General features: G+C 56.2%; 5 protein-coding genes across 21 annotated transcripts; 2 read left to right on the top strand and 3 right to left on the bottom strand.

The window, feature by feature from the left end:
- Positions 1-32: 32 nt before the first annotated feature.
- On the bottom strand, positions 33-8,074 carry LOC133167866 (platelet-derived growth factor receptor beta-like). 7 transcript variants are annotated; one of them, XM_061298906.1, is made up of 30 exons: positions 7,934-8,074; positions 7,615-7,679; positions 7,434-7,539; positions 6,449-6,504; positions 6,247-6,315; positions 6,058-6,152; positions 5,761-5,959; positions 5,436-5,698; positions 5,220-5,350; positions 5,063-5,144; positions 4,902-4,976; positions 4,581-4,770; positions 3,844-3,959; positions 3,661-3,772; positions 3,473-3,575; positions 3,277-3,391; positions 3,087-3,181; positions 2,874-3,006; positions 2,692-2,799; positions 2,432-2,536; positions 2,264-2,366; positions 2,079-2,158; positions 1,874-2,001; positions 1,679-1,801; positions 1,091-1,202; positions 921-1,020; positions 655-760; positions 475-559; positions 285-402; positions 33-191 (listed from the first exon to the last, which is right to left on the bottom strand). In XM_061298906.1, exons 3-30 carry the CDS (start codon positions 7,482-7,484, stop codon positions 137-139), a joined length of 3,108 nt encoding a protein of 1,035 aa, XP_061154890.1. In that variant the 5' UTR covers positions 7,485-7,539; positions 7,615-7,679; positions 7,934-8,074; the 3' UTR covers positions 33-136. The 7 variants fall into 7 exon arrangements, with proteins under 7 accessions (XP_061154890.1, XP_061154889.1, XP_061154891.1 ...); XM_061298905.1 differs by having other exon boundaries at positions 7,434-7,679; XM_061298907.1 differs by lacking the exon at positions 7,615-7,679 and having other exon boundaries at positions 7,934-8,069.
- LOC133167865 (arf-GAP with Rho-GAP domain, ANK repeat and PH domain-containing protein 1) lies at positions 7,736-14,815 on the top strand. 10 transcript variants are annotated; one of them, XR_009718120.1, is made up of 25 exons: positions 7,736-7,877; positions 8,066-8,154; positions 8,311-8,348; positions 8,519-8,815; positions 9,134-9,518; positions 9,669-9,770; positions 9,899-10,003; positions 10,287-10,347; positions 10,417-10,537; positions 10,614-10,878; positions 10,975-11,174; positions 11,248-11,333; positions 11,441-11,623; positions 11,700-11,768; positions 11,916-12,015; positions 12,085-12,325; positions 12,411-12,510; positions 12,582-12,795; positions 12,874-12,919; positions 13,164-13,339; positions 13,438-13,647; positions 13,730-13,835; positions 14,242-14,389; positions 14,462-14,584; positions 14,669-14,815. XR_009718120.1 is itself a non-coding variant. In XM_061298896.1 (25 exons), exons 2-25 carry the CDS (start codon positions 8,066-8,068, stop codon positions 14,504-14,506), a joined length of 3,243 nt encoding a protein of 1,080 aa, XP_061154880.1. In that variant the 5' UTR covers positions 7,736-7,877; the 3' UTR covers positions 14,507-14,815. The 10 variants fall into 10 exon arrangements, 9 of the variants coding, with proteins under 9 accessions (XP_061154880.1, XP_061154879.1, XP_061154878.1 ...); XM_061298896.1 differs by having other exon boundaries at positions 9,134-9,211; positions 9,356-9,518; positions 14,462-14,815; XM_061298895.1 differs by having other exon boundaries at positions 9,134-9,229; positions 9,356-9,518; positions 14,462-14,815.
- A 113-nt stretch (positions 14,816-14,928) lies between these two features.
- mat2b (methionine adenosyltransferase 2 non-catalytic beta subunit methionine) lies at positions 14,929-17,167 on the bottom strand. 2 transcript variants are annotated; one of them, XM_061298930.1, is made up of 7 exons: positions 16,933-17,167; positions 16,357-16,551; positions 15,975-16,089; positions 15,722-15,874; positions 15,430-15,632; positions 15,228-15,341; positions 14,929-15,147 (listed from the first exon to the last, which is right to left on the bottom strand). In XM_061298930.1, the coding sequence occupies exons 1-7, from the start codon at positions 16,981-16,983 to the stop codon at positions 14,971-14,973; spliced, it is 1,008 nt and encodes a 335-aa protein (XP_061154914.1). In that variant the 5' UTR covers positions 16,984-17,167; the 3' UTR covers positions 14,929-14,970. The 2 variants fall into 2 exon arrangements, with proteins under 2 accessions (XP_061154914.1, XP_061154913.1); XM_061298929.1 differs by having other exon boundaries at positions 16,357-16,554; positions 16,933-17,161.
- Positions 17,168-17,544: 377 nt separating this feature from the next.
- Positions 17,545-22,225, bottom strand: LOC133167871 (solute carrier family 23 member 1-like). The gene is made up of 14 exons (XM_061298928.1): positions 21,789-22,225; positions 20,826-20,963; positions 20,576-20,733; positions 20,303-20,391; positions 20,173-20,240; positions 19,924-20,105; positions 19,734-19,854; positions 19,506-19,662; positions 19,043-19,190; positions 18,862-18,967; positions 18,665-18,794; positions 18,443-18,586; positions 18,135-18,230; positions 17,545-18,052 (listed from the first exon to the last, which is right to left on the bottom strand). The coding sequence occupies exons 1-14, from the start codon at positions 21,813-21,815 to the stop codon at positions 17,781-17,783; spliced, it is 1,836 nt and encodes a 611-aa protein (XP_061154912.1). The 5' UTR covers positions 21,816-22,225; the 3' UTR covers positions 17,545-17,780.
- On the top strand, positions 22,218-26,551 carry rars1 (arginyl-tRNA synthetase 1). Its single transcript, XM_061298927.1, has 15 exons — positions 22,218-22,359; positions 22,438-22,572; positions 22,958-23,146; positions 23,237-23,345; positions 23,487-23,587; positions 23,658-23,779; positions 23,863-23,983; positions 24,058-24,187; positions 24,266-24,370; positions 24,585-24,763; positions 24,838-24,947; positions 25,178-25,283; positions 25,383-25,555; positions 25,624-25,871; positions 26,263-26,551. Exons 1-15 carry the CDS (start codon positions 22,312-22,314, stop codon positions 26,370-26,372), a joined length of 1,986 nt encoding a protein of 661 aa, XP_061154911.1. The 5' UTR covers positions 22,218-22,311; the 3' UTR covers positions 26,373-26,551.
- The last annotated feature ends 412 nt before the right edge of the window (positions 26,552-26,963 follow it).

Here is a 26,963-nt window from a genome sequence, read left to right as displayed (position 1 = left end):
AACCTTCTATGTTCTCAGAGAAGAGAAGAGAACCAAGTCGATTGCTTTTTAATTCAAGCTGAGCAAAGCTAAAAGTTGGACAGCAGCGTCGCGTCGCCATAGCAAATCGGTTACAAGATTGTTTTGGTGCTGCTTCTCAAAGGCAGCTTTCCGCTTGTCTTTCTGGTGTCACTTCCTGCGCAGCCTCAGCTCTGAACGGGAAACACATAGCGGCCAACGGTGACGCTCATCCGGGTCATCGGCAAAAATCAGACTGACCGTGGGAATCATCTTCAACGCGCTACCTGTCTGCGTCCGGCGCAGTGTCGCCGCCGCGTGGCTCCACCTTGACTGGAAGGACGTAGTCACCGTGGGAAGTTCCCGCCTCCAACAGGTGAACCGTCGCCTCAGGGACCTTACTTCCTGTACAGAGAGGCCGCCATTAACAAAGGGCATTTTCCAGCGCCTAATCAACGTCACGCGACGGAATTTCACCGTCGACGGCCGCCGACATCAGTCGGGATCGGACCGCGGCCGGATGCTGGCCCGTCAGGAAGCTTTCCGTCAGCCTGGCGTACGTCTGGGCGGGACGCAAACAAGGCCACATTCAGCGCAGGCTTTAGGGAGACCACGCGGGCGGGCGGGCGGTCACGGAGGGACAGACGGCGGCGTCACCTTTCTGCACTCGTCCGTCAACACGGCGTCCAAGGACGCCGCCAACGACGAAAACGACGGCCTGTCACCGGGACGCTGGCTCCAGCACGCTTGCATCATGCCGTAGCTGAGCACAGGGCAACAGGGCGTCGACACGTGGTGTCGCTTTCACGTCAATTGTCACCCGTGTCACGTCATCATATTCTGCTTTCACACGTCTCATATTTTGCCACCGATGCTGTCCAGGCACGCTGCCAAACATGTGACGAGCGATGCGCGTTGCATACATGTTGGAGTCGGCGTGCTGCGGCTGCGCCAAGCGGTGTCCTCGCTTCAGGGCGCCGTACAGTTGCTGCGTCGCGGGGAGCTCCGAATACGGACTTTCACCTGCGGCAAGCAAAATGCACACGCTCGTATGACGTGTCGCAGCGCGTGGGAGGGAGCGCGTGGGTCTTACCCAAAGAGAAGATCTCCCAGAGCAGAACGCCGTAGGACCACACGTCACTCTTGGAGGAGTAAACGCTTTGGAAAATACTCTCCGGGGACATCCACTTGAGCGGCAGCAAGGCCTGTTGGGAGGGGATCTCAAATGATGACTGGCGGCAGGCGGGCAGGCAGGCGGGCAGGCAGGCGGGCAGGCAGGCGGGCAGGCAGGCAGGCAGGCAGGCAGGCAGGCAGGCAGGCAGGCAGGCAGGCAGGCAGGCAGGCAGGCAGGCAGGCAGGCAGGCAGGCAGGCAGGCAGGCAGGCAGGCAGGCAGGCAGGCAGGCGGGCAGGCGGGCAGGCGGGCAGGCGGGCAGGCGGGCAGGCGGGCAGGCAGGCGGGCAGGCAGGCGGGCAGGCAGGCGGCCAGGCAGGCGGCCAGGCAGGCAGGCAGGCGGGCAGGCAGGCAGGCAGGCAGGCAGGCAGGCGGGCAGGCAGGCGGGCAGGCAGGCGGCAGGCGGGCAGGCGGGCGGCCAGGCAGACAGGCAGGCAGGCAGGCAGGCAGGCAGGCGGCCAGGCGGGCAGGCGGGCAGGCGGGCAGCCAGTGACGTGGCGGCGTACTGACGTTTCCTCGGGCCACGTAGTCCCGATCCTTGAGCAGATCTCGAGCCAGGGCAAAGTCGCCCACCTTCACCAACCGCTCCTCGCATACCAGGACGTTGCGGGCTGCCAGGTCTCTGTGCACGCACTGCAACAACGCATCAAACACGCTCAGTACACACGCTAAGCTAAGCGCACTTTGAGAGCTCTTTGAGCGTACGTTGCGTGATGACAGGAAGTTCATGGCGCTGGCGACCTGGAAAGAGAAGCTGTGGAGGTCACTCACGCCCAGGACGGTAGAGTCGCTGAGAAGCGGTTGTGACGATGACGACAATGCCTCCTGCTGGTCTGAAGGTACACGCCGGGAAAGGAGCGAGCTTATTGGTTACGGCGACAACTTGCGTACAGAAGAGCTCCGCACTCACCAGCCGCCGCCCTCTCGTGGTGGCTAACCACGGCTGCGCCCTCCCGCTCGCTCATGTCCATGTAACCGGCGTCTGCCTCTCTGCACCCGCGCACGCACACACACGCAGCGCTTGTGTATGGCTTGTGTCTGCACACGTGCGGGGGGGGGGGGGGGGGGGGGGATGTTTCTTCTTCATGCGTCTACCTCTTAGCGCTCGCATTGGCGTGCACAAAAGTCTGCTTGCGGCATCGCAGGTAGGTGGTCAGGTCTCCGTGGCAACAAAACTCAGTGAGGACGTAGACGGGACCTGCGGCGGAGGAGGCACGCCTCGGTCAGTCAGCACGCGGGGGGCGTCATTGCGCACCAGCTCACCTCCTGATGTGCACGCTCCGAGCAGGTTGACGATGTTCAGGTGAGGACCCAGATGACACAAAACCTTCAGCTCGGACAACAACGACCCACTTGCGGCGCTGTTGGCTGAACACACAACGCATATTTGTTGTCACACACACACACACACACACGCACACACGGTGTGTACAAAAGCGGTACACAAGAAGAGAAAAGTACAGCAGGTACGTACAGGCACGCACAGGGTACAGGCACATCTGGAGGCAGCAAGCGGTACTCACGTTTGACCATCTTGACAGCCACTCTGGTGGTGGTCGTCTGGTCCCGGAGCAGACCCAACACCTGGGCTTCCACTACTCGGCCGAAAGCTCCCGAACCCAGCACCTGGCCTGCACACACGCCGACCGGGATCTAGTCAGTCCAGGCCGCGACTCTGTACGGCTAAGCGTAGAACTTCCATCACCTAGCTCGATGTTGTCCCTGGGTATTTCCCAGGAAGGATGGTAGGGCAGCTGGCCGGCGTCCAGGTAGGTGTACTCCAGTCCGTCGGGACTGACGGAATCGATCAGCTTCCAGTGGACTTGGTAGCGAGGTTTCTGAACGAGGCGAGAGTACTTGCTGCTGCAGCAGTGCAGTGCACTTAGCGGCGAGGTGAGCGAGTAGTGCTACTACTGACCTTTCTCCACAGGATGATGAGGATGACCAGAAAGATGATGGCAATGACCACCAGAACCAGAACCAGCGCCAGCATGGCCACCTGAGACAAGAGAGCTGGACAGGAAAGAGGGGCTTGGTGACGAGGACTTAATAGCGCTCAAAGGGCACGTCTGTCTGTCTTCTGTCATCCGACGATCCATCACACTTACAAGTGGACGTCAGTCTGAGGTCTCTGGCTCGTCGTCCCGCGGAGTTTGAGGCCTCGCATCGGACGGCGGTCAAAGTGGCGGCAGCGGCGGTGTCCAGGCTCAGGAGGCTGCGCACCTGCCAGGGCCAGGACCGACCGGGCACCCGGTGAGGATGTCACATGGAGGGGGGTGGGGGACGACGTCACCGGTGGCTTACCTGGGTTAGGCCTCCATCTGCCAGGGCGCTGACGTTCACCTGCAGGAGCACGCCCTCCGAAGCACCCGATTGGCTAGTCCAGCTCCCTGTCCCGTTAGCGCATCTGCGGACAAAGGCGCGAGCGACACTTCCTATGATGTTGCCATTAACGAGCTGAGCTGAGCTGAGCTGAGCTGAGGTGCCCTTACCCGCGTGCACTGTGGCACGTGTACCAGGTGACAAAAGGGGGCGGAGCTCCTTCGCAGACGCACAACGTGGCCCGAGTGCCCGTCTCTGTCAGTGACGTGATCCTCGGGGGCGCTGCGGTGCGGCCACACAAAAACACAAGATGAATACGCAAACACCTCAGGGTGCAGATAATACTCAATGACCTTGAACTTGCAGGTAGAAGAACACCTCCTCCTGGTCATCTTCGTTGTAGATCCTGGCTGCGTAACTTCCCGTTTGCTCCAAGCGGACCCTCGCCAAGCTCAACGTGCTCACGTATCTGTCGCCAACACAGGGCCTTTTTAGGCAATTTGCACTCTTCTTAGGGTCATGCTTGTTGTTGTTGATAGTGTCTTCTTAGCACACTTATTAGCATTGGGTTGGCATCACAGTTAAATCTGCCACGTTAGCATTGTTGTTGTTAGCGTCATCGTTGTCATTAATGTTAGCAGGGACGTGCGGTGCGGTCAGATGAGGCAAGGGAGGCCACGCCTCCCCTGCATCATGAAAAGGGGAAAAAACTATTTCAATTGTTTTTATTCGAAAGTCATTTTCCTTTTAATTTGACGTCAGTGCCTCCGCAGTCATGAACCTCACCGCACGTCACTGAATGTTAGCATTAGCATAGTGTCACGTTTGGCGGCGTTGTCACAATCTCGGTTCCAAGTTTAGTCATATTTTTCAATCACGATGTTGTTAGTGAGCATCCATCCACAATGTCATCGTTAGTGTTTTGTTAGCTCCAATTTAGCATTGTCGTTCGAATCGGTTAGCATACATGTCAGCATTTTTGCCGGCGTCGCTATTAGTGATCGGTGACAGCACAAAGGTTGCATTGTTGTTAATGTCACGCACCCTACTGTTAGTGTTAGCATCGTTATTAGCGTCACGGTTAGCGTACCTGCCGTCCGTCACACGCGTGACAGACTCGACAGTTGTACCCATGAGGACGACGACGCTGCGGTTGTCTTTGTGCCACACCACCGTGGGCGGAGGGTGGGCGTCCACTTCCACCCGCAGCGCCACCGTGTGTCCGACCAGCACAGACACATTTGTGTCATGCGTCGCCCGCGCAGAAACGTAACCACGATCTGAGGAGATTCCGCGTGCGAGTGTGACAGTGTGCGCGCAGATGTGCATGTGTCCGTTTGTGTTTGAATCGTGTTTTGTTTGCGCCGATGTTTATGCATGCGCTCGCTCGTTGGCTGGCTGGCTCGCTCACCCAGTACGTTCACTGCGATGCTCTTTTCCACACGCCCCCCCTGCAGGGTTTCCTGAACGGCGCACACATACACACCTGCGGGACGCGTCACCAACGTCTTAGTTAGTTAACGCGGAAGCCGCTCGCGTCGCCGATGACCGGCGGCATCGATCGGCGCCTACCCGAGTCTGCCAGAGTTATAGAGGGGATGTCCACGAAGGAACGGATTTGATTGGGCCCAAATTCTGTCAGCGGCTCAATTTCCTAGAACGACACAAAAAAGTCACTTCAAATGGACACCCGTCAGGCAACGGAGCACACGACTGGAGACGGAGCTACCTCTCTGCGGGGCAAGGTCCAAGAGAAGTAAACCATGTCGCTGCCTTGGACGGTGCAGTTGACCACCAGCCGCTGTCCGCGCTTCAACACGCTGCCGGACGCCGTCAAGTCCACCTGCAGCTCCTTGGCAACTGGCAGGCAGACAGGCAGACAGGTGGGCAAGATGGACGGACGGGCCGGCCGCGGGCTGAGGGAGGGACAAAGCTACTCACCCACCACGCTGAAGACATAGTAGACCTGCGAGTGAGTTTCCTCGGCACCGTCGGAGGCCACGCACACGTAGGACGAGTCGTTCAGGCGTCCCGTGAAGCCGCGGCCCGGCTCGTACTTCAGTCCGAAGGTCGGCGTTTGCTCCTCGCCGCCGCGTCGGTAGAGGCTGACGTTCAGAAGCGGGTCGGACACCACGCAAGGGATGGTGTCCTCCTCCTTGTCCTTCATCACCACACTCGGGCCGAGCGGAACAAACCACTGATCCGGACCTGAGGAGGGTGGGCCAAAACAGTCACGGGACACTCGATGGGCCAGAGGACCTGAGGTTCACCTTGTCCGGGTACAAAGACGTCCATCTCTCTGATCTGATGGGACGCCGGCTCCTCGCAGGCGTATCTGCCAGAATCCTTCCAGGTGACGTTGAAAAGGCGCAGGACGCTGCGGGATCCCTCCTTTTCCACCACAACCGTGTCCTGCTGAGATTCCTGCCACGGTAAGCGCCACGACACCTGGCTCCATCCGGAGCACACCTTCCGGGCAGAGGCGCGCCATCAAACACTCCAGAGGGAGGGAGCAGAAGCCAGCCAGCCAGCCAGCCAGACAGACAGACAGGTGAGCTGTTACTGACCACAGTGAAGTTGGCATGAGGCTGCAGCAGAACTTGGGAGGCCAGAGGAACCAGCTCCAGATTGACAGCCCCTTTTGGGAGAACCAGGAGCACACCTACGTACGCACGCACGCACGCACGCACGCACGCACACCGGCCTATGTTGATCCAAGCCAATCAGCAAGCGCGACATCTCGTGTGGTCACTGACCCAAGAGGAAGTGCAGTCGTTTCAGACTTGCTTCTGGTACTCCCACGGATGCCATAGTTACTCCGGCTCCTGGCATCGCAAACATTGGTTTTCATTTGGCTGCCAAGTTAGGCGTCATCGCAGAGATGGGCGACTCGTTTCTCGCCAAAGCCAGCAGACGACGTGGAGTCGGCAAGTCGCCGCGCGGCTTTGTGACACTCACCTCAGTCGGCCATGTGACTTTGGGGAGGACGGGATGAGGCCAAAGCGATCATCGACCTGCCGCACACAGATAAACACACCCGAGACAACCACGTGACATTGACAAAGAGTTGGTCCTAGCCGCCGCTTTGCGGAAAATGGGAGCGGATCACCCCGAGGGGGCGGAGTCAAATATTGCCAAGTCAACACGTGTCTGCTAAAGGCATCAACAGACATTTTTGTCTTTACTTCTACGGAAAGCCCGGCCGGCGGCGACTTCAGGAGCCGAATTGGACGCCGGTTTCGAAAACAAGACAGAAAGTAGAGCATTGGCAGCTACGCCCCGACCCGAGTGGCATCAAAATTGTTTTCTTCCGACCTTGTGCGCCTTGGGTCGGTCGGCAGCGTTCCTTCTCTTCCCGACGCTTTTTCCTTCCCACCGCTTGACTGGAAACAAACTGACTCGCTCTGCGAATGGACAAGCAGGCGAAGGGAAGGAAAAAGAGAGCGAGCGAGCGAGCGGGCGAGAGAAAGAGCGTCTGTTTTCAATCTGCATCTCTGCCAACTCAGACAGGAAGTCGAGTGAGCTCCAACATACACAAGCGCGGAAGCACGCAGCGGCTCGTAAATGGGGAACGTTCAAGAAAGTCTCCATCGACTGGTTCTGTCCGTGTCTACGGCTCTCCGCTGGAAACGTCTACTCTTTTCAGATGAATCTCATCCGCACTTTCACTCGAATATGTGGTCGGCGAGTCTGAGCCGTCCACTGGGCAGACAGAAAAGCGCTCCCGAGAGAAAGCGCAGCTTATTGAGCGTGCGGCACGGCCGTAGGGCCAACTTTGCGCATCTTCCATGTCCCGTCCTTGTTTGTCGGCCGTGCCTGAGCCGTCCACTGGGCAGACAGAAAGGCGCTCCAGAGAACACGCCCGTGGGGCCAACTTTGCGCATGTCCCGTCTTTGTTTGACGTAGCCGCTCGTGGGGCTCCGATTAGACACAAATCACTTACTTGGCCAATAAAGACGATTCTGGGTCCCGTTCGGATAGCGGGCCGCAGCATCCCGTCTGGCTGGCTGGCTGGCCAAGGTGGCACCCGCTGCTTCGGCTGCTTCCAACTATTCGGACACAGAGCGTGCTAATAACACACTCAGACGCACACAGTCATAAACACAGCATTTGTATCACTTCACTCTTGTCATTGTGGACTGCTGCATGAATGCTTGAGTGATGACGGGAGCAACAGGAACTGGTTGTGCTGAGGACAGGAAAAAAACAAGAAGAAGAAGAAAGTGCCTGAGCAGGTCGGACCATATCAGTCAGTCACGTGAACCTGGCTGTCCTAGCGACATCCGCACAGAGGTAGATAAATGCGAGAGAGCCAGACGCACATGAGACAACAAGACAGCAGACAAAAGAAGAAAAGATCCAGGAGACAAGTGAGAACAGGGACCCGGTAAGAAAAGCTCTCCGTCGGTCGTCTCGCGTTCGACTAGCATGCCATTAGCGTACGGTGGGTGTCCCGTCGTCTTGTTTCGCCACGACGGCCCATCTGCTCGCTCCGTGACCGATGATCTGATCCTTCTGATTAACAACCCAACTCCTTTCACTGATGGTCTCCCATCCCTGAATGGTCTCCACCAGATGGCTTCGTCCCCGCCCGTCCCCAAGCCGAGGGCTCGCTACGCCAGGGACAGCCGAGGCTCCGCCTCCACGCCGGACGGCCGATCAGCGTACGCGCGCACCAATCTGTGCCTGTCGGCAAGAGTTTGTTGGGGTGGCTCCACTGCGGGCAATAATTAGCGGGCGGGGTAGTTCTGATTTCACGAGGAGTTTGATTCTGTCCTGGTGGGTGGCGAAGCTGACACCTGTGCCTGCCTGTCTTTCAGAAATCACACTCTTTCCAACGGAGTTCACTTCAGCACAGGTACACACGTACACAATGGGCACTAAAAGAGCCCGACACAAGACAGCGCAGCGTGCGCCAGTGTCAAAAACCGGTTTCAAAACCAGTTAGTGACATGGAAACGACGCACGCATGATGCAATCATCCATTGATCTAATCGTGACATGGTGGTGTCCTCTCCTCGCCCTCAGATGAAGACCCGGGCTCACCCGCGCTGGCATTTGTCGGCGACTCTGGCTCCGGCCCGCCTCTCTCGTCCCCGCCCTCCATACGCACCATGGCTAGCAACATTGCTAAGCGCATACCTAGCTTAGCGGGCGCTGCCAGCACCATCGGGGTTGAGCCCAGCGCTGCTCCTACGCCAAACTCGGCCTCCACTCTTAGCTCCTCATCAAACATTCCTAATTTAGCAGAGATGCTTAGCGCAGTGGCTAACTCGCCGTCCCAACGTTCCGTCAAAGGACTCCTCCCCCCGCCAAAACCCGACGGTAAATCAATCAAGTCAAGTCAAGTTGATTTGTATAGCCCTAAATCACAAGCAGTCTCAAAGGGCTTCACATAGACAAAAATGGACAATTCTTCTCAAAGCATCCCTTGAGCTTAAGCTCCCAAAAGGGCAAGGAAAAACTCAAAAAACCCCTACCGAGGGAAAATGAGAAACCTTGAGAAGGGACCACAGATGGAAGGATCACCAGGTTGAAATGGATGCAGAGAGGGCACAAATGATACAACATGAATCAAGGCTCACTTTCTGATGATCAAGTCATACAGCGGCGTCATTCTTGACGTCTGTTCTTCCGGTGCAGATGCCGGCGTGGCGCTGGACTCGCCAGCACCGACACGGAGCCAAGTTGGAGTCACGGGACCAGGTGATGGTGGAGGTGGTGAGCAAAAGTCAAAGGGTGTGTGTGTGTCACTACTCCCTCTCTGCTCAAGAGATAGTTTTCTTTTCATCAAACCATCTGGGTTGTCCGGTAGAGAAAAATGCTTTTTTGAGCAATCTCACGTCCTCTTTGCAAACCCCACAGAGGAAGAAGACGACGACCTCTACATCACCGTCTTGGAAAGTTGGGACCACGACGACATCGACACCGACTCGTCCGACCAGGAGGAACTCTATCAAAATTGTCCGCCCGCAACCAATGGAGCTATGAGAGGAGACTTATTGCACGAGCCGCTCGACAGCGCCAAGTAGATACTCTTGCCATTTCTGACAGCAGTACTCGAGTGCTACTCCACTCTGTTCTAGTCAACTCGTAGTCCACCGGGCGGGTCCGACGCAACAGCTCTCGCTACATTGGCTAGTCGACTGATACCGTTTGGTTTGCGCGTGCCTTTCAGCCGTCGCCCGAGTAGCGCGTCCCCTCGGCCGGCGCCGCCTCCTAAGTTGCAACTGGCCCAATCGGCAAAGGGCGGCAAGTCCTCCAGACAAAAGACACCGGGGTAAAGGCCAAACGGCGATTTCCTTCTTCTTGATATGGTTGCGTTTGGGTGATGACCATGTTCCTTTGGCTCAACGCGCTCCGTGGCGGAGCTCGCGCTTTGTCATTGTTTTTGCGTCTGCGTTGCAGCGTGGCGACCATCCGGGTGTCGAGGAAGAAAGGACACGGCCCGCCTAGCGGTCAGCAAAGCGCGGTGGCCCGAGCCAGCTGGCTGGACGTTTGGAAAGGCTTCAGGTAGACGGAGAGGAGCCGGCTCCCAATGGAATGACCAATGGCCAAAGGAATCAAGAAGCGGGCCCGAACCGGATGGGATTGCCGTTCCCTGTGCCAATCAAAGTCGATAGGAATAGCCCGGGCTCACTACGTCGCCATTTATGCACTCAAAGACGGACGGCGGCAGCGGCGGCGGCCTCCGTCCTACCGACGCTCGTGTGCCAAATTGACAGCGGATGATTACGATCGGGTTGTCTTCGTGCAAAGATCCATTGAGCGACTGGCGCTTTCTTCTTTCTTTTAGACACAACGTCTTTTGGGCCACGCTGGACGGACAGTTGATGTCTTTGTGGAAAAAACGTACAGTGAGTGTGACCTTCAAGCGCTGCGTGCCAGCGTTTGTGTCATGAGTTGCGCCTTTCATTATTGAGCAGGACCAGTTCAGCGAGGTTCTCTTCCACGTGTCCGGCATCACAAACGTCAAGAAACTCGATAGAGGGAGATTCTCCATCTACTTCAAGAAGAAACATTACGACTTCCTGGCTTACAGCGACGGTGGGCAATTGCACGCGCTCCGTTCCGCTCGTCCGAGCTCGCCGACGCCACGCTTAACCGCTCTCGGCCCTCACAGACGTTCAGGACGGTTGGGTCCGCTCGCTGCTGGCGTCACGGGGTCAGCCCGGTCCCGCCGGCCCGGACCTCCACGGCGCCGTGACGGTCAAGGACCCAAAGAGCCGCTTCTACGCCGCCGTCTGGGGCCACGATTTGTGGGTTTACCAGAACAAAGAGGGCTTCCAGCTGGGCGTGGCCTGCTACAGCATTCCCCTCAACCTGCCCACGGTCCAGACCACCGGGAGACACTCCTTCACCCTCGCCACCCCGTTCAGGACCTTCGGGTACGTGCTTGACCCTGGTTTGAGAGCGACGCGGCCCGCGCTGCGACGCCATGTGGCCGGCGCTGGCTAACGCTGTGGTTTCCCCCTTTGAACCAGTCTGTCTGTGGATTCGTCCAAGGATCTGTCCGTCTGGCTGGAAGCTTTGTCCTCGTCCATCAGCAGCGCTCTGTCCTGCAGCCAGGTGGCGACGCGCCTGTGGAAGAATCCCAGCAACCGGCAGTGCGCCGACTGCGGCGCCGCCGACCCCGAGTGGGCGGCGGTAAACCTGCTACTGGTCATCTGTCACAGCTGCGCAGGTGAACTCACGAGCCAGCGGCCACGCACCAGCGCGGGACCTACCACTAGCCCGTGCTCACCGCCTTTGTTCAGGGCAACACCGAGCTCTGGGCAGCACCCTGTCCAAGGTCCGTAGTCTGAAGATGGACAACAAGGTGTGGACCGAACCACTCATACAGGTGAGGGAGGGGCCAGGCCGGGCTGGGCCGGGCCAACATTTTGGAAAGGAAGGAAAGACGCTGGGCCGTCCGGCTCTCACATCTTCCCCCTTCTTGCTCTCTCCCAGCTGTTTGTTGGCCACGGTAACCGTCTTGCCAATCAGGTGTGGGCCCCCCTGGTACCCTCGGCCGAGCAGATCGCTCCGGAGGCCTCCCACGAGAGCAGGTCCAAATTCATCCGGGATAAATACAGCAAGGGGCGCTACCGGCGACTCCACGCCCTGGCCTCTTCTCCCCAGCTGATGCAGCAGGTGGGGCGGCGTACAAACGCTGACCAATCCGGACTCGCTCGCTCGCTCGCACGCCCACTCAAGTCTTTTGTTTTAGAGGCTGCGACAAGTGGTTGGCGGTGGCGACGTGGAAGAAACGTTCTCACTTCTGTGTTCGGGGTCAAAGGTAAGGCACAAGGTGTGCTTTTCCAACCCTTTCAAACTCAATGGGAATTCAGCCACTGAGTCCAACGGGCGGAAGCCCCGACTTCTTACGGTCTCCCTCCTCTTGGCCCCGCCAACGCACGCTTGTGACATCACTCGCTTGGTGCAGGTGTGTCAAACGGACCCTCAGAGCCCCTCGGCCATTCAGCTGGCTGAAAGAGCAGGCCAAGCTCTGCAGGCTGAGCTTCTCAGACTCAACGAGTACACAGGTCACACAAATGCCTCCGTGTCTACCTCTCCATAGTTTTGGAAGGATTTTTATTTCTTTTTTTGAACAGAGATTCCGCGACACCTGCCAAAATGGGTGGACGTGAGGGCCGAGTCAAGCCCCTCAGGTAAAGCCACGCTTTATGATGCGTTCACGGAGCCGGCTTACCCGTCTCCACGTATAGCCGAGGAAGACGAGAAGCTTCACGGCAAACTGGAAGACGATCGTTTCCTCTTCTCTTTGGAAAACGACTCTGCGGCTTGCGACGTCCTGGACTTACGAGAGGTCTTGTCGCTTTTCCGAAACGACGGGTAAATATTTGGCGAGGCGACGGGCGCCCGGGGCCGCTGCTGTGCGTGGGTTTGTCAAAGTAAGCTCGCTCCTTGTGACCACCAGGGCCACCTTTCAATTTGAGTTGATCACTTTGGACAATCAGCTCCTCTGCGTGGCCGAGAGTGAGGACGAAAACCTCATCCACCTGGTCCATATCCTCAAGGTGAGAGTGCCAAGATGAAGCCTGCCTGGGAAGATCAGACAGGAGAACCTAAGAGCGGACTCCTCTTGCAGGTGATTCTCCCGGCCGGCGTGTCTGACGACGAGATGCGCAGGGCACTCGGGGTCAGCAAAGTGCACGTGGTGCAAGACGGCGGCAGCGGCGGCGCCTCGGAGAACTCCGAGGCCTGGTTGCTGCTCTGGGACGGCGGGGTGAGCGTCCATCGCGCTTGCAGAGGCTCCAAGAAGACGATGTTAAAGATGGAACTGAGCGCGCTCAGTCGCCACGGTAAGTGTCCCTTCGTAGCCACGTCCGTTCAAACAAAGGGAATGAGCCAAATGAACAATATGATCCATATTTCTTTAGAGATGCATCCGGCTGGAGATATCATAACCATGGTGCTCGCACACAGGTAGGCGGCGGGCGCGTTGCGTTGGGACACTTGTAGCGACCGGACAGGGGAAACAGAACGGCGAGAAAAAGCTCGGACGACCGACCGACTATCGCCACGCCACAAAGTTGGCCCGATAAGACTCATATCGGAGAACACTGGACGAGATTGAGAGCGGACGAGCGTCGGGCCGGCCAACTGACGAGACAAACGCTAGCAGACCAAAGTCTCAAAGTCATTGGCTGACACGTATGCATGTGCGCAGACGGGTGTCCCTGCACTTTGACGCGCACGACAGCTGCGGCAGATGGTACCGCATGCTGCAGGACGCTCTGGCCGATCGAAAGGCTCCGGAATCTCCCGTAACGTCCGAGCCGCCCAGCGACCCCGACTCGGTGCCGCTCGCCATCCGCCGATGCGTCCGGCACATCCAAAAACACGGTGGCGACCTCATCTCCCATCTCCTTTCCTGAAGGCTTCTTCTTGTCCGACGCACTCTCAGCCACCCTCGATTGTCCGTCGCTGACGACGTATTTCAGGTCTGAAGGTGGAGGGCGTCTACCGGCGCTGCGGGCTCGCCTCCAAAGTGTCCCGGTTGGCCGAGGCCCTGGCAAGACGGCCCGATTCTGCCCCGCTGGAGTCGGGCGAACAGGGTGTGCTGGACGCCGCCGCCGCCCTCAAGCAGTACATCCGGCAGCAAGTGCAACTCTTCCCTGAGGACGAGCGCAACAAGTGGATGGGTGCTGCTGGTGGGTCAATCGTGTTTGAAGCCCATTTGGGAAATGCCGCCACATGCTGGGTCGGTCCTAATCGTCCAACTTTGTACACAAGGCATTTCAGATGAGCGCCTCAGGTTCTCAGCCTACCGACGCTTGCTACGCCAAATGCCCGTTGAGAAGCGAGGGACGCTCGACGCCTTGTTTGGACACTTTTACACGTAAGCGGGCGGGCGGGCAAGCGGGCGAGCGAGCGAGCGGGCGCCGAACATCACACGAATACTCGCACGTTCGACTGACTTCCTTTTAAAATATGGACACACGCGACTGACTGAAAAGCTCACCGATGGCTGGCTGCACTGCTCAAACACACACACACACACACACACACACACACACACACACACACACACACACACACACACGTGCAAAAAAAAGTTCCGACACGACTGAGGTGCTCCAACACACGGCCCAATGTTGCTACTCACTCACACGGACACCCTAAGACATCCACCCACACACGACACGACAGGAGAAAACACAACATCACATCCAACCGGCCCGGCCCGGCCCGGCCCGGCCCGGCCCGTCGTACTCACATCTTTCGCGGTGTCGCTTTCTCGACAGGGTCCAGACGTTTTCTCAGGTCAACAAGATGTCGGCTCACAACCTGGCCTTGGTTCTGGTTCCATCGCTCTTTGACAGTCTTAACGGCGACCTGCTCAAGCTGACGCGCGAATTGGTCCTGCACCACGCGCCGCTCTTCCACTTCCAGGTAAGTGCGTCACGTTGTGTGACGTCACGTGATGACGGCGGCAAGTCAACGCTGTTTCGGGACGCTTTGCAGCTGCACCACGACGAGGAAGGGGAAGAGGAGATCACCGTCCTCTGAGCAACAACTACCAACACGTGACAAGATACATACATGTACAAATTCAAAAATGGATTTGGCTTTTTGGGAAGTGAAAAGGTAATAACTTGTGAAAATCGACCCCCCTTATTTTTTAAAGCAACGTCAAAGTCTGCTTTCTTGTCAATTTCTTCACATGCCAAGACACAAACAAATCGAAATGACGCTCCCACGGTGACAAGACATACTCCACAATATCCATATATCCCTCTTGAAATGATGTCCAATAAGAAAAAATGTCATCAATTACTGAAAACTATTCAACTGCCAATAAAAGAAATTCTCCACAAATGTGTTACTCATAAGAAGAACCCCTTTGATGAAACCTTTTTTTCTCTCCAAAAGATTCTTTTTCAAATGGCGCGGTACCACCTTTTGTAATAGAAAATGCTCCCCAAAACATGTTTGTTGTGTCGCCTTTATTGAGAGGAACCACACGGCGGTGGTCAGTGAAAGACGGTCTGCCTCCAGCGTTTGTCTGGGGTGAAAGGCCACAGGCAGTCGCTGACAGCGGAGACCAACGGCCGCGGCTCCACACTGAGGCCCAGCACCTCCAGACGGGAACAGTCCAGGCGAGGGTTGAGCGGGCGCCGAGCTGCCTCCGCCGCCGGCTGCTCCGTTAGCTAGAAGAAAAAAAAAAACCAAAAAAACGTGACTGCCCGCTCGGCTTGCCGGCAATCGTCGGCACAATGTCATTACTTACCGGGATGAGGTGAGCGGACGGAAGGTTGAAGGCCCGAGCCATGGCCAGCGCCATCTCATATTTGGTCATCTGCTCCTTACCCGAATAATGGAACGTTCCACGGATAGAATCGTCCTAGAAACGCAGGCAGAATTCCCAACAATGTTCCCGCTGAGTTTTCGGAATCATTATCGCCAAGAACAACAATGGCGACACGGCGTACCAAAGCGGCAGCGCGGCAGATGTTCCAGCAGACGGCGGCGACGTCTCGCGTGTGCGTGGGGAACCTCGGCTGGCAGTGGTCAAGCGGGCAGCTCTCGGCCGCCACCGCCCCCTGCAGGACTTTGGGCCACAGCGCCGTCACAGCGCTCTCCGACGGAGACTCCACCTCGCCGAACAGGAGCGGAACGCGCAGAACTGCTGAGCCTGAGGGACGGGAGGGGGTTAGGCTGGCACGTACGTTAGCGGCGGCGGGTGGCGGCGCTCGCTTGTGCCGTGTTGCGCGTGGGACTGACGTGCGCAGTGCTGCAACATTTGTCGCTCGCCTTCCATCTTGCTGCGTCCGTACGCATTGACGGGATTGGGGGCGTCGTCCTGGCCGTAAGGTGGATGCCGGCCGTCGAAAACGTAGTCACTGCTTATGTATAACAGGAAGGAGCCGCGACACGCTGGCACGACACGCGACTACGTGTCACAAAAGGTGGCTCACAAGCCATACGTAAGACCGCAGCCGTCACAAAACATGCGTCAGGCGCGTGCAGAACTCACCGGCCTCCCTGGCGATAACGGCGGTGGCGTGAACGTTGATGTTGTCGGCCGCCTCCGGGTGGCGCTCTACCACGTCTGGCCGACGCTCTGCCGCACAGTGGACTACCACCCGAGGCTGCGAAATCATAGCATTTGCCCGTTTGGCTTTTAGTCCCTTTTGCCATCTCAGACCGACGGCAAAAAAAGACACTTTGGTGTTTTGAACGCTCTTTTGCTTTCATTCGGGGAGGCTCCTACCGAGCGAGCACCTGCTTCCCTCCCAAATGGCTTGTCTAATGCAGACAGAGCTCTGGAGTTGCTCAGCCATTTTGGAGCGGTGCGTTTCGTACACGACGACAAATGTGGCTCTCCTTTGGCAATGACGAGGCCACGCGAGCGTCACCTTGCACTGACTCAGGAGCTGCTTGACGGCGTCCTCGTCGGTGAGGTCGCAGTGAAGAAGGCGCGCGCCGGCCCTGCGGTACGCCGTCCCCGTCACGGCGCAGCCGCGTTTCCGGAACTCCTTGAGGACGGCGCGGCCCAGGAGACCGCTAGCTCCCGTCACCAGGACACGGGGCCCCCCCGCCGGAAGATCCTCCTGCTGCGCAAACACAAACGCAGCATTTTGATTGTTGGGACAGAGCCCCATCCTTTGCAAAAACACATACGTCTCACACATTCAGATGTGGACTTGATTTGGCTAGATTCATAGGATTTAGCAATGGAGCGTGATATGCCTTTCAGATGATTTCCTATCCAAATTTCAACGCAATAGTCATTGCAGTTTTCAAATAATGCCGAATGCTAACGAATTAGCCAATGACATCATAAACACACACCATCTATTTGTGTGTTTAGCACACAAAGAGATTGATTAGACCTGTCCGAATAGACTTAGACCTGCCCGATAATGCTTGTTTCGTGATAACCGAGCCAGCTTTCAAATTGGATATACAAGACGTCATCGCTTCAAGTTGACCTGCAGCAGCTGCACATGTCCTGGCTTGAAATCAATCGTCAGGTGGTTCATATTTTCGATTGGACACTCCTCATGTCACTTTTTCTTTAGCGTGATCAGACACCCGTGATATCGAAAGTGAACGAATGGCAAGGCTTGCGATTCTTTTCGCATTTTCATGGTGCGACTTCAGATCCCGGGCCGGGCGCCACTTCCGGATTAGAGGATCCGGTAATTAACGTAAACCGACAGCCAATGAAGTAAATCACTTTACGACAGAGGCGGTTGCTCCAGCGTTAAAAACAAAGAAGAAGAAGAAGAAAGAAAGAAAGAAAGAAAGAAACTGAAGAACACAGTAGAATCCAAGTAGAATCCAAGTAGAATCCTCTCAAGTGCAACACGGACAAACGCCGCTGTCCTTCTTCGTTGGTACTGACGGTTTTAGTCTTAGGGAATGGTCTCATTGCCGCCAGTAGAGGGCGGCAAACAAAATGATTCCCATCCTACTGGACCAACTCGTGAGGAAGGCGCCTTCTGTTGTGGGCACGGAGCTACCTGGTCTGGCTGGCGTCTGTGACAGAACAGCGGGCGGCCAGGCTGCCGTCCATCAACCCCGAAATAATTGACAGAAAATGACATTTCTATCAAAATAGTGCCTTTTTTGGTCCTTCGGAACAAAAAATGATCCACAAGTTGTATTTTCAATCATGCAAACACAAACGGACAATTTCTTCCAAAACTATCGTACGAGCTATACGTCAGGTGTAATAAGATGATAAGAATGTTCTTATATGACATGTACAGTCGTCTATACATGTATGTATGCAGCAGGTTCAGGTAGTAGGTTCCCAAAACTCAATTGTGGCAAGTTAGACTTTGGTCGACATGTCCTCTCCAAGCTCCGCCCTTTGCTCCGCCCCTTGCTCCGCCACCTCTGCGCATTCTCGCAGCACCGACGCCCCTTGGGAGGGCGAGTCTTGGGAGGAGCTCCACCCCCTGAAGGTGGGACTGATGGGCAGCCTCTCGAGCCAGCGGGCGCGTCGGACCAGACCCATCCCCACGGGAAAATCGTAGGAGGGCGAGGAGGGCGACGAGGACGTCAAAGCGCTCCACTGCAGAAGCCCACGCTCCTCCCTCGTGCCTGAACACGCAATGGCGTCAAAATCCCGAGGTCACCATCCTCACGTGCGACCGAGGGCCCTGCGTTTGTGCCGCTCGCATACCTGGTACGGTGTTGTCCAGGCAGAAGGCCAGGAAACCGCCGACAAACATCTCGGTGGACAGCAGAACCGTCAGGATTTGATTGAGCTCCTCGACACCTGCGAGCGCACGGCGACCGACCGGTGGGTGGCATACGCGTGGCGGCCAGGGTGGCGACTTGCCGCCAGGGTGGCGACTTGCCGCCAGGGTGGCGACTTGCCGCCAGGGTGGCGACTTGCCGCCAGGGTGGCGACTTGCCGCCAGGGTGGCGACTTGCCGCCAGGGTGGCGACTTGCCGCCAGGGTGGCGACTTGCGCGCGTTAACCCTTACCGGTCTCGATGCATTTGGGGTGCGCGTCCAGGTAGGCGGGCAGCGTGAGCCCGAAGAACATGGAGAAGCCCAGCACAAAAAGGTTGCGGGACGAGTTGAGGTCAACCAGCTGCAGGTTGGACAGACCCACCGCCGTGATCATGCCTGACGCAAACAAGGCAAACAAACGTTGGAGTCCACTTTGCATTGAGAGTGACTGAACGTGAAGGCGGCAAGTTTCACCAAAAAGCGTGCAGAACATTCCTCCCAGGATGGGATCCGGCAGCGAGGCAAACAGAGCCGTGAACTTTCCCACGCATCCCAGCACCAACATGATGGCGGCGCCGTACTGAACCACGCGCCGGCTGCCCACCTGGACGGACGCACACGCCAGATGTCAGATGCAGAGGGAGGAGACGAGCCGCGGACCGAGCGAGCACCTTGGTGATGGCCAGCACGCCGATGTTTGGGCTGGAGGACGTGGATCCGTTCCCGGTGCCCAGGAGTCCGGCGATGATGCAGCACACGCCCTCCGTGAAGATCCCTCTTGCGAGACCAAAGCGAGAAAGAAGGAAAGGGTTAGGCTTAGGGTGGCTTCAAAGCTCCATCTTGCCCTCTCACCTGTTGATGGCGTGCACCGGCGGCGGCGCTGCCCCGGCGAGGCGAGCGCACGCGTAGTAGTCGCCGATGGACTCCACAATTCCCGCCAGGGTGGCGCTAAACATGCCCAGCACGCCCGCCAACGTCACCGTCGGCAGGCCCCATTGGCCTGGAGCGTCGAACATGTTACCGCAACGGATGGCAGACACTCGCAGGGTGTACGATTGCGTGAGAATTGAGCGTAAGAAATGCCTAGAGATTGTCTAGCGTGAGATGCTGAGCTGCCGCATATACACACACACACACACACACACACACACACATATATATAGATAGATAGATAGATAGAGAGAGAGAGAGAGAGAGAGAGAGAGAGAGAGAGAGAGAGAGAGAGAGAGAGAGAGAGAGACAGAGAGACAGAGAGAGACAGAGAGAGAGAGCGAGAGAGGAGAGAGAGCGAGCGGAGGCGCTTGGTTGTTCTCACAGGGGTAGGGCACCCTGAACCAGGGGGCAGAGGTCATGATGTCCCCTCGGGCGTCGGTGCGCGCCTTATGGCCATAGCGCAGCGGGTCCCTGGGCAGAAGGTCGCTCAGGGTGAAGATGTAACACAGCAGCCACACCAGCACGATGGCCAGGATGATCTGAGCGCATAGCAGCAGGCGTCGGAAAGGCGGCGGCAACGAAAGCGGCGACGAACAGAGGCGTTCTTTACGGGGAACATCTTGAAGACGTAAACCCGGCTCAGCCTCAGCCCTTTCTTCCTGCTGTACACGGGAAACGGGAGGGAGGTGGTCCGCAAGTACTGAGCGAAGAGCACAATCAGGAGGATGCACCTGCATGCAAACACGGCGCTAAGCAAAAGCGTGGCGCGCGGGCGCACGAGGAAGGCGACGTTTCCTCACAGCGCCGAGAAGCCCCAGTGCGAGCCTGCCCGGTCGCCGGCCGTGGTGAAGACGGACAGGCCGATGAGCGAGACGGTGGGCGTGACGGTCAGCGGCCCGATGTATTCCAACAGGATGCCCGGAAGCCCCAGCAGGCCGATGGCCACTTCCACCGTGCTGGAAACCATGATGGCGCCCTGGATCTGACGCACAATCGTTCCCGTCAAATCCACCGCCGACGGACGGACGGACGGACGGACGGACGGACACCTCTCTGATGCGTGGATGCCAAACGTGCGACGTGTCCAGCGGGAGAGTCCAGTTGCCGTAAATCTCCTCTGTTGACGTGACGCATAGCTGTAAGTGCGGACCTTGGGTGACTCGGCTCAGGCTCACTCACCCTGGCTGGGGCAGGCCCAGCGATCCAAGCTGAGGATGGCCTGCGCGGGAATGAGGAAGGCCAGCGCTGACGCTTGAAAGAGGGGAAGTCTACACAAGCACCACAACAATCACCACCACGAAAAGCTCCAACTTGCGGCAGCGGCCACACTTTTGAACTTTTGCTGTTCATCAAAAGAGCCGAGTCTCCACTCGTCGCTACCATCTTACGACGGAAGGTCCGAGCTAGGACGCCGCTCTTCTGGGGAATCGGAGGCGCTGCCACGACGCTCACCTGACTCCCAGGGTGGTCTGCACGAGCGTGGTGATTCCGACGGTAGTGAAAATGGTCCCGATGAGCTGGCTGACGGTGTTCTGGTCCTGGCCCACGCACATGGCCTCGGCCAGCAGGAAAGGGACGGCCACCGTCCCGCTGAAGCAGGTCAGGTAGTGCTGGGCAGTCACACGGTCAGGCTCAGGTGGTGGCCCCGGCCAAGGCGCAAACGTGGCCACCAAGAAGCACATGAGCTCGGCGGCCGGCGTACCTGCAGGCCCAGCAGGATGCACAGGTACCAGGGCGGAACGTCCTCGATGGTGTAAATCATGTCCGACGCCGTCTTCTGCTCTGCCATTGGCTCTTTGCTCGACTCGTGGCTCCGCCTCCTCGGGACGTCATCCCGACTCTGCGCATAATAAAGGTTCCGTCCCGTTTGTGGCGCATCCCGTTTCTGTTTGCCACCGTGACGCACTCAACTGCGGCATGAGCCTGAATTCACTTAGGTCTGAGCTGCGTCAGACTAAACGCCCCCCCCTACACATTCCCTTAACAATGGCTAACAGGGAAGCTCAAAGTCCGGATGGTGATGCCGGTGTCATGCTAGCTGTTTAGCTTTAGCTACAGATTAGCTGCACAGATGGGTTTTCGAATGATTTTACAATATTAGCAATGCCAGATTACAGTGCGATGGCGTGAAAATGGAGCAAATGCTCGCGAGCGCTTAAATGTACAAATTGATTTTTTTCTTCTTCTGCATCCATTCCAACCTGGTGATCCTGAAAGGGGGATCCTTCCATCTGTGGTCCCTTCTCAAGGTTTCTTATTTTCCCCCAGTAGGGGTTTTTAAGTTTTTCCTGGGAGCTTAAGATCAGGGGATGCTTTGAGAAGAATTGTCAATTTCTGTCTATGTGAAGCCCTTTGAGAATGACTGCTTGTGATTTAGGGCTATACAAATCAACTTGACTTGACTTGACTTCATCTTCATGGTGTGAGCACCATGTAAGTTAATAAAAGAATCAAACTAATTTGTGCGACGTTTTGTGCCAAATCAGTTAGATTACAAAGCAACAACTCATTTTGACTTTGAAGTCCTTTTGAAGTTTAGGGAGTTGAATTGGAGGGAGTAGCGTTTCCCCCCCCCCGCCGCCTCCTACACAAGTACCCATACGTACAGCCATTGCAGCGCCGCGCCGCGCCGCGCCGCGCCGCGCCGCGCCGCGCCGCGCTTTACCTTGCACTCGTTTTGACCGGCAGCCATATCGTGCGGGCGGGAAAGCGCAGCGTCGGTGTCTTGGAGCGGGAGAGCGGCCAGGCGCGCTTAACAATGCGTCCATAATCTCCATGGACTTTCACCTGAAAAACACGAATAGTTTTGATGATCATTAACATGTTTATCCTATTTTTATGACCCATATAAAAAGAAAAATATTTTCTGGAAAGGGCTCACACTTGTCTATTGTCATTTTCAATTGACAGTGTTCTATTTTGTATTTGTAATGAATTCTATTTGAAGTTCAAACTTGTAAAATAGTGACTGAACTTCTAGATTTGAATCCAGAACGGTGCAGTTCTAAGCCTTTGCAGCAGGTGGCGACAAACTACTTGAATTGGCTTTCCGATGCTGGTTCGTCATAACGAACAAGGATATTCTCCTCCCCTTGCCGTAAGTGAAACGGAAAAAGTTGTCGACTGCTTCCTTCTCTCTCGCAGTCTTGACAGCTCGTTTCATCAGCCACGCGACTGACTGTCTTCCAATGGACGGAGACTGTGTGAACCAATATACGAGGCGGCTGCAGAAGCAGGTAAGCCCCGCTGGGACGGCGATAGCCAACCCAAGGAAAACCAGCAACACTTGCAACACCAGCAATGGTTTGTTCCAGGAATGCGAGATCCAAAGTCTCTCCGCTGAGCTGGAGAGCCTGAAGAACCCGCAGAGCTCAAGTCCGTCTTGTCGTCTGGAGGAGCTGCGAGAGGAGAACAGCAGGCTGCAATATCGCCTCAACGTGCTCAAAAGGGTGAGGGAGCGAGCGAGCGAGCGAGCGAGCTCCGTGGGGTCGGTCCTTTTGCTTCATAGATTCAATTGTAGATTTGGAATTCTAGGTCTACATCAAGTGTTAATCACGAATATCGATTTATGAATTGTCATTTGTAGATATACTAAGTAGAAATGATGTGGAATAAATGTTCTAACTGCTACGTATTCAAGTATGTTTTGTTTAAAATTGCGCATAGCATACTTTTAGATAGGAAAAACGTTCCCTGTTTAATGTGTATGTGTGTAATATATATATACACATTTAGTATAAGACTACATCCAATTTAAAAACGAGTCTTGAAGTAGGATAGTGAATTTGGGTTCAATAAGTAGCATTCATCCTTTCAAACGGTGCCTGTCCTCAGAGTCTGCAGGAGGAGACCCCCTGCTGCGGGACCGCCATGATGAACATCAACCAGCGGCTGCAGGAGATTTTTGGCCAGGCCATCCGGGCCTCCTGCCCCGAGCTGGACAAGCCGCCGCTCTCCGTCACGCCCAACCAGCAGGCCAAGTTTGGAGACTACCAGTGCAACAGCGCCATGGCCATAGCACAGGTATGTGGAAATAAGAGGACTACTCACATTCATTCTCTCACATGATGACCAAAGGCTAGATTTAAATCTGCCCCCCCCCCTCGTCGGCAGCTGCTGAAAGCAAAAGGCCTCAAAGTCAACCCGAAGGAAATTGCAGAGAAAATCATTGTGAACATTCCGCAGAACGAGCTTATCCAGAAGACGGAAATCGCAGGACCAGGTATGAAAATGGCGTCAAGCGTTTTGTCATTGATTTGGACTTTCCGCATTTGCAACTCGGTCGTAGCTTCAATGTCAAATGAAACGGTCGTTCCCGTTTGCAACGAAAGCATTTCCAATGAGCTCCGCCTCGCTGGTCCAGGCTTCATCAACGTCCACCTGAAGCGCTCGTTTGTGTCCGGGCTGTTGAGCGACCTGCTGCTCAACGGCGTGCAGCCGCCTCGGCTCGCCTCCAGGAAGCGGGTGAGGCGCTCAAACGATGGCGTCGCGCCGTCGACGTGCTCGATCGATTGCCCCTGCGCCTCTTGTTCAGGTGGTGGTGGACTTCTCGTCGCCCAACATCGCCAAGGAGATGCACGTGGGCCACCTGCGCTCCACCATCATCGGTGACAGCATGTGTCGACTCTTTGAGTTCCTGGGCTACGACGTACTCAGGTGGCTGCCACGTTCCCTTCTCAAACGGCGGAAGCAATCCTTTCACTTGACTGGAGCAATTCACTGCCGACGGTTGTGCTCAGGTTGAACCACGTGGGGGACTGGGGCACGCAGTTCGGCATGCTCATCGCCCACCTGCAGGATCAATTCCCAAACTACCTGGCGGTGTCGCCCCCCATCGGGGACCTGCAGGCCTTCTACAAAGTAGGCGGCAACTTCCTGAACCACCACGCAAACCATCTCGGCCGCTAATTGCTAACGGACGTCTGTTCCTCCAGGAGTCCAAGAAGCGTTTTGATGAGGAGGAGGATTTCAAGAAGCGGGCGTACCAGTGCGTGGTCCGCCTGCAGAGTAAAGAAGCCGACTTCATCAAAGGCTGGAATCTCATCTGCGACGTCTCCAGGAGAGGTGACTAGGACGACGACGCTGCTGCTTCGGTTCTTCGCTGTGGCTGGCCAATCCCTTCACTGCTTATTTGCGTCGCAGAGTTCCAGAAGGTTTACGACTGCCTGGACGTGGACCTCGTCGAGCGGGGCGAGTCCTTCTATCAGGACTTGATGACGAAGGTGGTGAAGGAGTTTGACGAGAAAGGTGAGAAGCCCACGTTGGTTTGGGTGAAATTCATAGCTTGGAATTTGTCCAGAATGGGAAAGCCTAAAAAGTTTGAGACGAGAAATGTCCACCACATTTGGTAGCAGATGGTCATTTCCAATGTTGGCCACTTGGGGGCAATGTTGCCACATTGTCTCTCGCCGTCATCCTCGACACATCCGTTGGTTTTGTCTCTCCCTCCGGATTGCGCCAGGTCTGACGGAGATGGACGAGGGTCGCAAGATCGTGTTCGCCCCCGGTCAGTCCATCCCGCTCACCGTCGTCAAGTCGGACGGCGGTTACACGTACGACACGTCGGACCTGGCCGCCTTGCGCCAGCGCATTTTCCACGAGAAAGCCGACATCATCATTTACGTGACGGACAGCGGGCAGGTGGGGTCGCGGCGAAATGATTGGCCGAGTGGGACAGGAGGGGAAAAAGACCTATCCGTTTTTTGGGCTTTCAGGCCCCACACTTCCAGTTGGTGTTTGCCGCCGCCAAGATGATCGGATGGTATGACCCCCAGGTGACCAGGGTGGAGCACGCCGGCTTTGGAGTGGTGCTAGGCGAAGACAAGTAAGGTTTTGTTTGGAGAATTGGCCTTGCTAAAATGCAACCTCTTGATTAAATGGAGTGGAAATGCAGCCTTTTGGCTCCAAGAGACTTGCGCTTCGGAAACTGCAGCCTTTTGGCTCCAAGAGACTTGTGCTTCGGAAACTGCAGCCTTTTGGCTCCAAGAGACTTGTGCTTCGGTTAAGTGCGTGGGTGCGTGCGTGGGTGCGGCCGTTTCTCTTGTTCCCCGACAGGAAGAAGTTTAAAACTCGCTCAGGAGACACGGTGAGGCTGATGGACCTGCTGGAAGAAGGACTGAAGAGGTCCATGGACAAACTCAAGGAGAAAGAGCGAGACAAGGTGAGGAAGGCAAGATGGACTCACTTGGGAAAAGTCAGCAAATCAGCCAAATGCAATTTCCTGTTTATATTCCACCCGTCCGTCCGTCCGTCCTTCCAGGTCCTGACGCCGGAGGAGCTGCGGAAGGCCCAGCGCTCGGTGGCGTTCGGCTGCATCAAGTACGCCGACCTGTCGCACAACCGCATCAACGACTACGTCTTCTCCTTCGACAAGATGCTGGACGACCGCGGCAACACGGCCGCGTATCTCCTCTACGCCTTCACGCGCATCCGGTAAGCAAAGTCCGCCCCGTTCCCAGCACGCACCCCGCCCGCCTAACGCTACACCCCCGTCCGTTTAGGTCCATCGCCCGCCTGGCCAATCTAGACGAGGCGACCCTCAGGAAGGCTGCCGAGAGCACGGAGGTGCTCCTGGACCACGAGAAGGAGTGGAAGTTGGGCAAGTGCATCCTGCGCTTCCCCGAGATCCTGCAGAAGATTCTGGACGACTTGCTGCTGCACCCGCTGTGCGATTACCTCTACGAGCTGGCCACCACCTTCACCGAGTTCTACGACAGCTGCTACTGCGTGGAGAAGGACCGACAGACGGGTGGGTAAAGAGCTAGCGTCGAGCGTTAGTCAACAGCTTTTCCTCTACTCGTGTCTTCTGAGGAAACTTGTCAGTTAAGGTTGGCTAGGCTTCCAGCTGTTTACTGATGCAAATTCCCTATTAGCACCATGGGGCCGGCCGGGATTGTTTTATTGAGTGAGCCTGGTGCAAAGGCCCTTTTGCTAACGCTCTTATTATTTATCTGACAAAAGGGGGTGGGGACTGGCAACTTTGTGTGTCTTGGCCACAAAGATCGAGAGCTGTTTTGGTTTGAAGCGGCGGCCAGGCGGGCCAATTGACAAATTCCAGGAGAAGTGGCCTAATTGAGCCCCAGTCAGAAGCATGGTGTTAAATGAGAAGGCTTCCAAATCAAATCTATCTTTTTTTGCAGGTGAGGTGGTGAAGGTGAACATGTGGCGTATGCTGCTGTGCGAAGCCGCGGCAGCCGTTATGGCCAAAGGCTTCCACATTCTGGGTATCAACCCAGTGCAGAGGATGTGACGGACGGACGCACGCACGCACGCACGCACGCACGCACGCACGCACGCACGCACGCACGCACGCACTCACTCACTCACTCACTCACTCACTCTCCCGTTTCCTCCACTCAATCTGATCATGAACGCTCACTTCATCCTTTTGTCTGTATTTTTTCAAATTAAAAAGATGATGTGAAACTATTTACCGTCAGCCGATTTGTACAATTGGATTATTGAACATTTCAAGGGGGTGTTTTTTTTTTTTTTTTTTGGGATTCGCCCAATCTCACACTCACTTCAAGCTGTGCTGTGCTGTGCTCTACATGGGAGGAGAAAAAAATGGAATGGTCACGCATAGATTAGGGCCCTTCTTCAAAAACACGACCACCTTTGTCCTTTGCTATGACAAAGTCCTTTTATTTATTTGCCAGTTTTGTCACGTGTGGCACGGGGAGATTAAAACGTCTCATCTAGGATGAAATCCAGATGGATGGAAAAGGGATGGATGCAAATGAGGTGCGAGCCAGCGAGCGACTGACACCAGAGGTTTCGATGCGCCGCGGGGTGGGACCGAGACGCCTTTATTCAACTTGTCTTCTTCTTCAAAACACTT

Source organism: Syngnathus typhle, linkage group LG15, assembly GCF_033458585.1.
Source record: "Syngnathus typhle isolate RoL2023-S1 ecotype Sweden linkage group LG15, RoL_Styp_1.0, whole genome shotgun sequence".
Classification (NCBI taxonomy): Eukaryota; Metazoa; Chordata; class Actinopteri; order Syngnathiformes; family Syngnathidae; genus Syngnathus; species Syngnathus typhle.
This window is presented reverse-complemented; position numbering and strand designations above follow the sequence as displayed.

Excerpts from the sequence above, each read along its gene's own strand:
- mat2b (XM_061298929.1), bottom strand. The coding sequence starts at position 16,983 with ATGAACCACCTGACGATTGATTTCAAGCCAGGACATGTGCAGCTGCTG. Across the intron at positions 16,090-16,356 it reads AGCTCCTGAGTCAGTGCAAG|CCTCGGGTGGTAGTCCACTG; the intron begins GTGACGCTCGCG and ends ATGATTTCGCAG. Across the intron at positions 15,342-15,429 it reads TCTGCCGCGCTGCCGCTTTG|GACGATTCTATCCGTGGAAC; the intron begins GTACGCCGTGTC and ends CTGCGTTTCTAG.
- LOC133167871 (XM_061298928.1), bottom strand. The coding sequence starts at position 21,815 with ATGGCTGCCGGTCAAAACGAGTGCAAG. Across the intron at positions 20,392-20,575 it reads CAGACCACCCTGGGAGTCAG|ACTTCCCCTCTTTCAAGCGT; the intron begins GTGAGCGTCGTG and ends GTGCTTGTGTAG. Across the intron at positions 19,663-19,733 it reads ACGTCTTCAAGATGTTCCCC|ATCATCCTGGCCATCGTGCT; the intron begins GTAAAGAACGCC and ends CTATGCGCTCAG.
- LOC133167865 (XM_061298893.1), top strand. The coding sequence starts at position 8,066 with ATGGCTTCGTCCCCGCCCGTCCCCAAGCCGAGGGCTCGCTACGCCAGG. Across the intron at positions 9,771-9,898 it reads TCCAGACAAAAGACACCGGG|CGTGGCGACCATCCGGGTGT; the intron begins GTAAAGGCCAAA and ends TCTGCGTTGCAG. Across the intron at positions 10,348-10,416 it reads CTTTGTGGAAAAAACGTACA|GACCAGTTCAGCGAGGTTCT; the intron begins GTGAGTGTGACC and ends ATTATTGAGCAG.
- LOC133167866 (XM_061298903.1), bottom strand. The coding sequence starts at position 7,081 with ATGGAGACTTTCTTGAACGTTCCCCATTTACGAGCCGCTGCGTGCTTC. Across the intron at positions 6,316-6,448 it reads AAGTCACATGGCCGACTGAG|GAGCCGGAGTAACTATGGCA; the intron begins GTGAGTGTCACA and ends TTGCGATGCCAG. Across the intron at positions 761-920 it reads CAGCACGCCGACTCCAACAT|CTACGGCATGATGCAAGCGT; the intron begins GTATGCAACGCG and ends CCCTGTGCTCAG.
- rars1 (XM_061298927.1), top strand. The coding sequence starts at position 22,312 with ATGGACGGAGACTGTGTGAACCAATATACGAGGCGGCTGCAGAAGCAG. Across the intron at positions 22,360-22,437 it reads CGAGGCGGCTGCAGAAGCAG|GAATGCGAGATCCAAAGTCT; the intron begins GTAAGCCCCGCT and ends GGTTTGTTCCAG. Across the intron at positions 23,780-23,862 it reads CTGGGCTACGACGTACTCAG|GTTGAACCACGTGGGGGACT; the intron begins GTGGCTGCCACG and ends GGTTGTGCTCAG.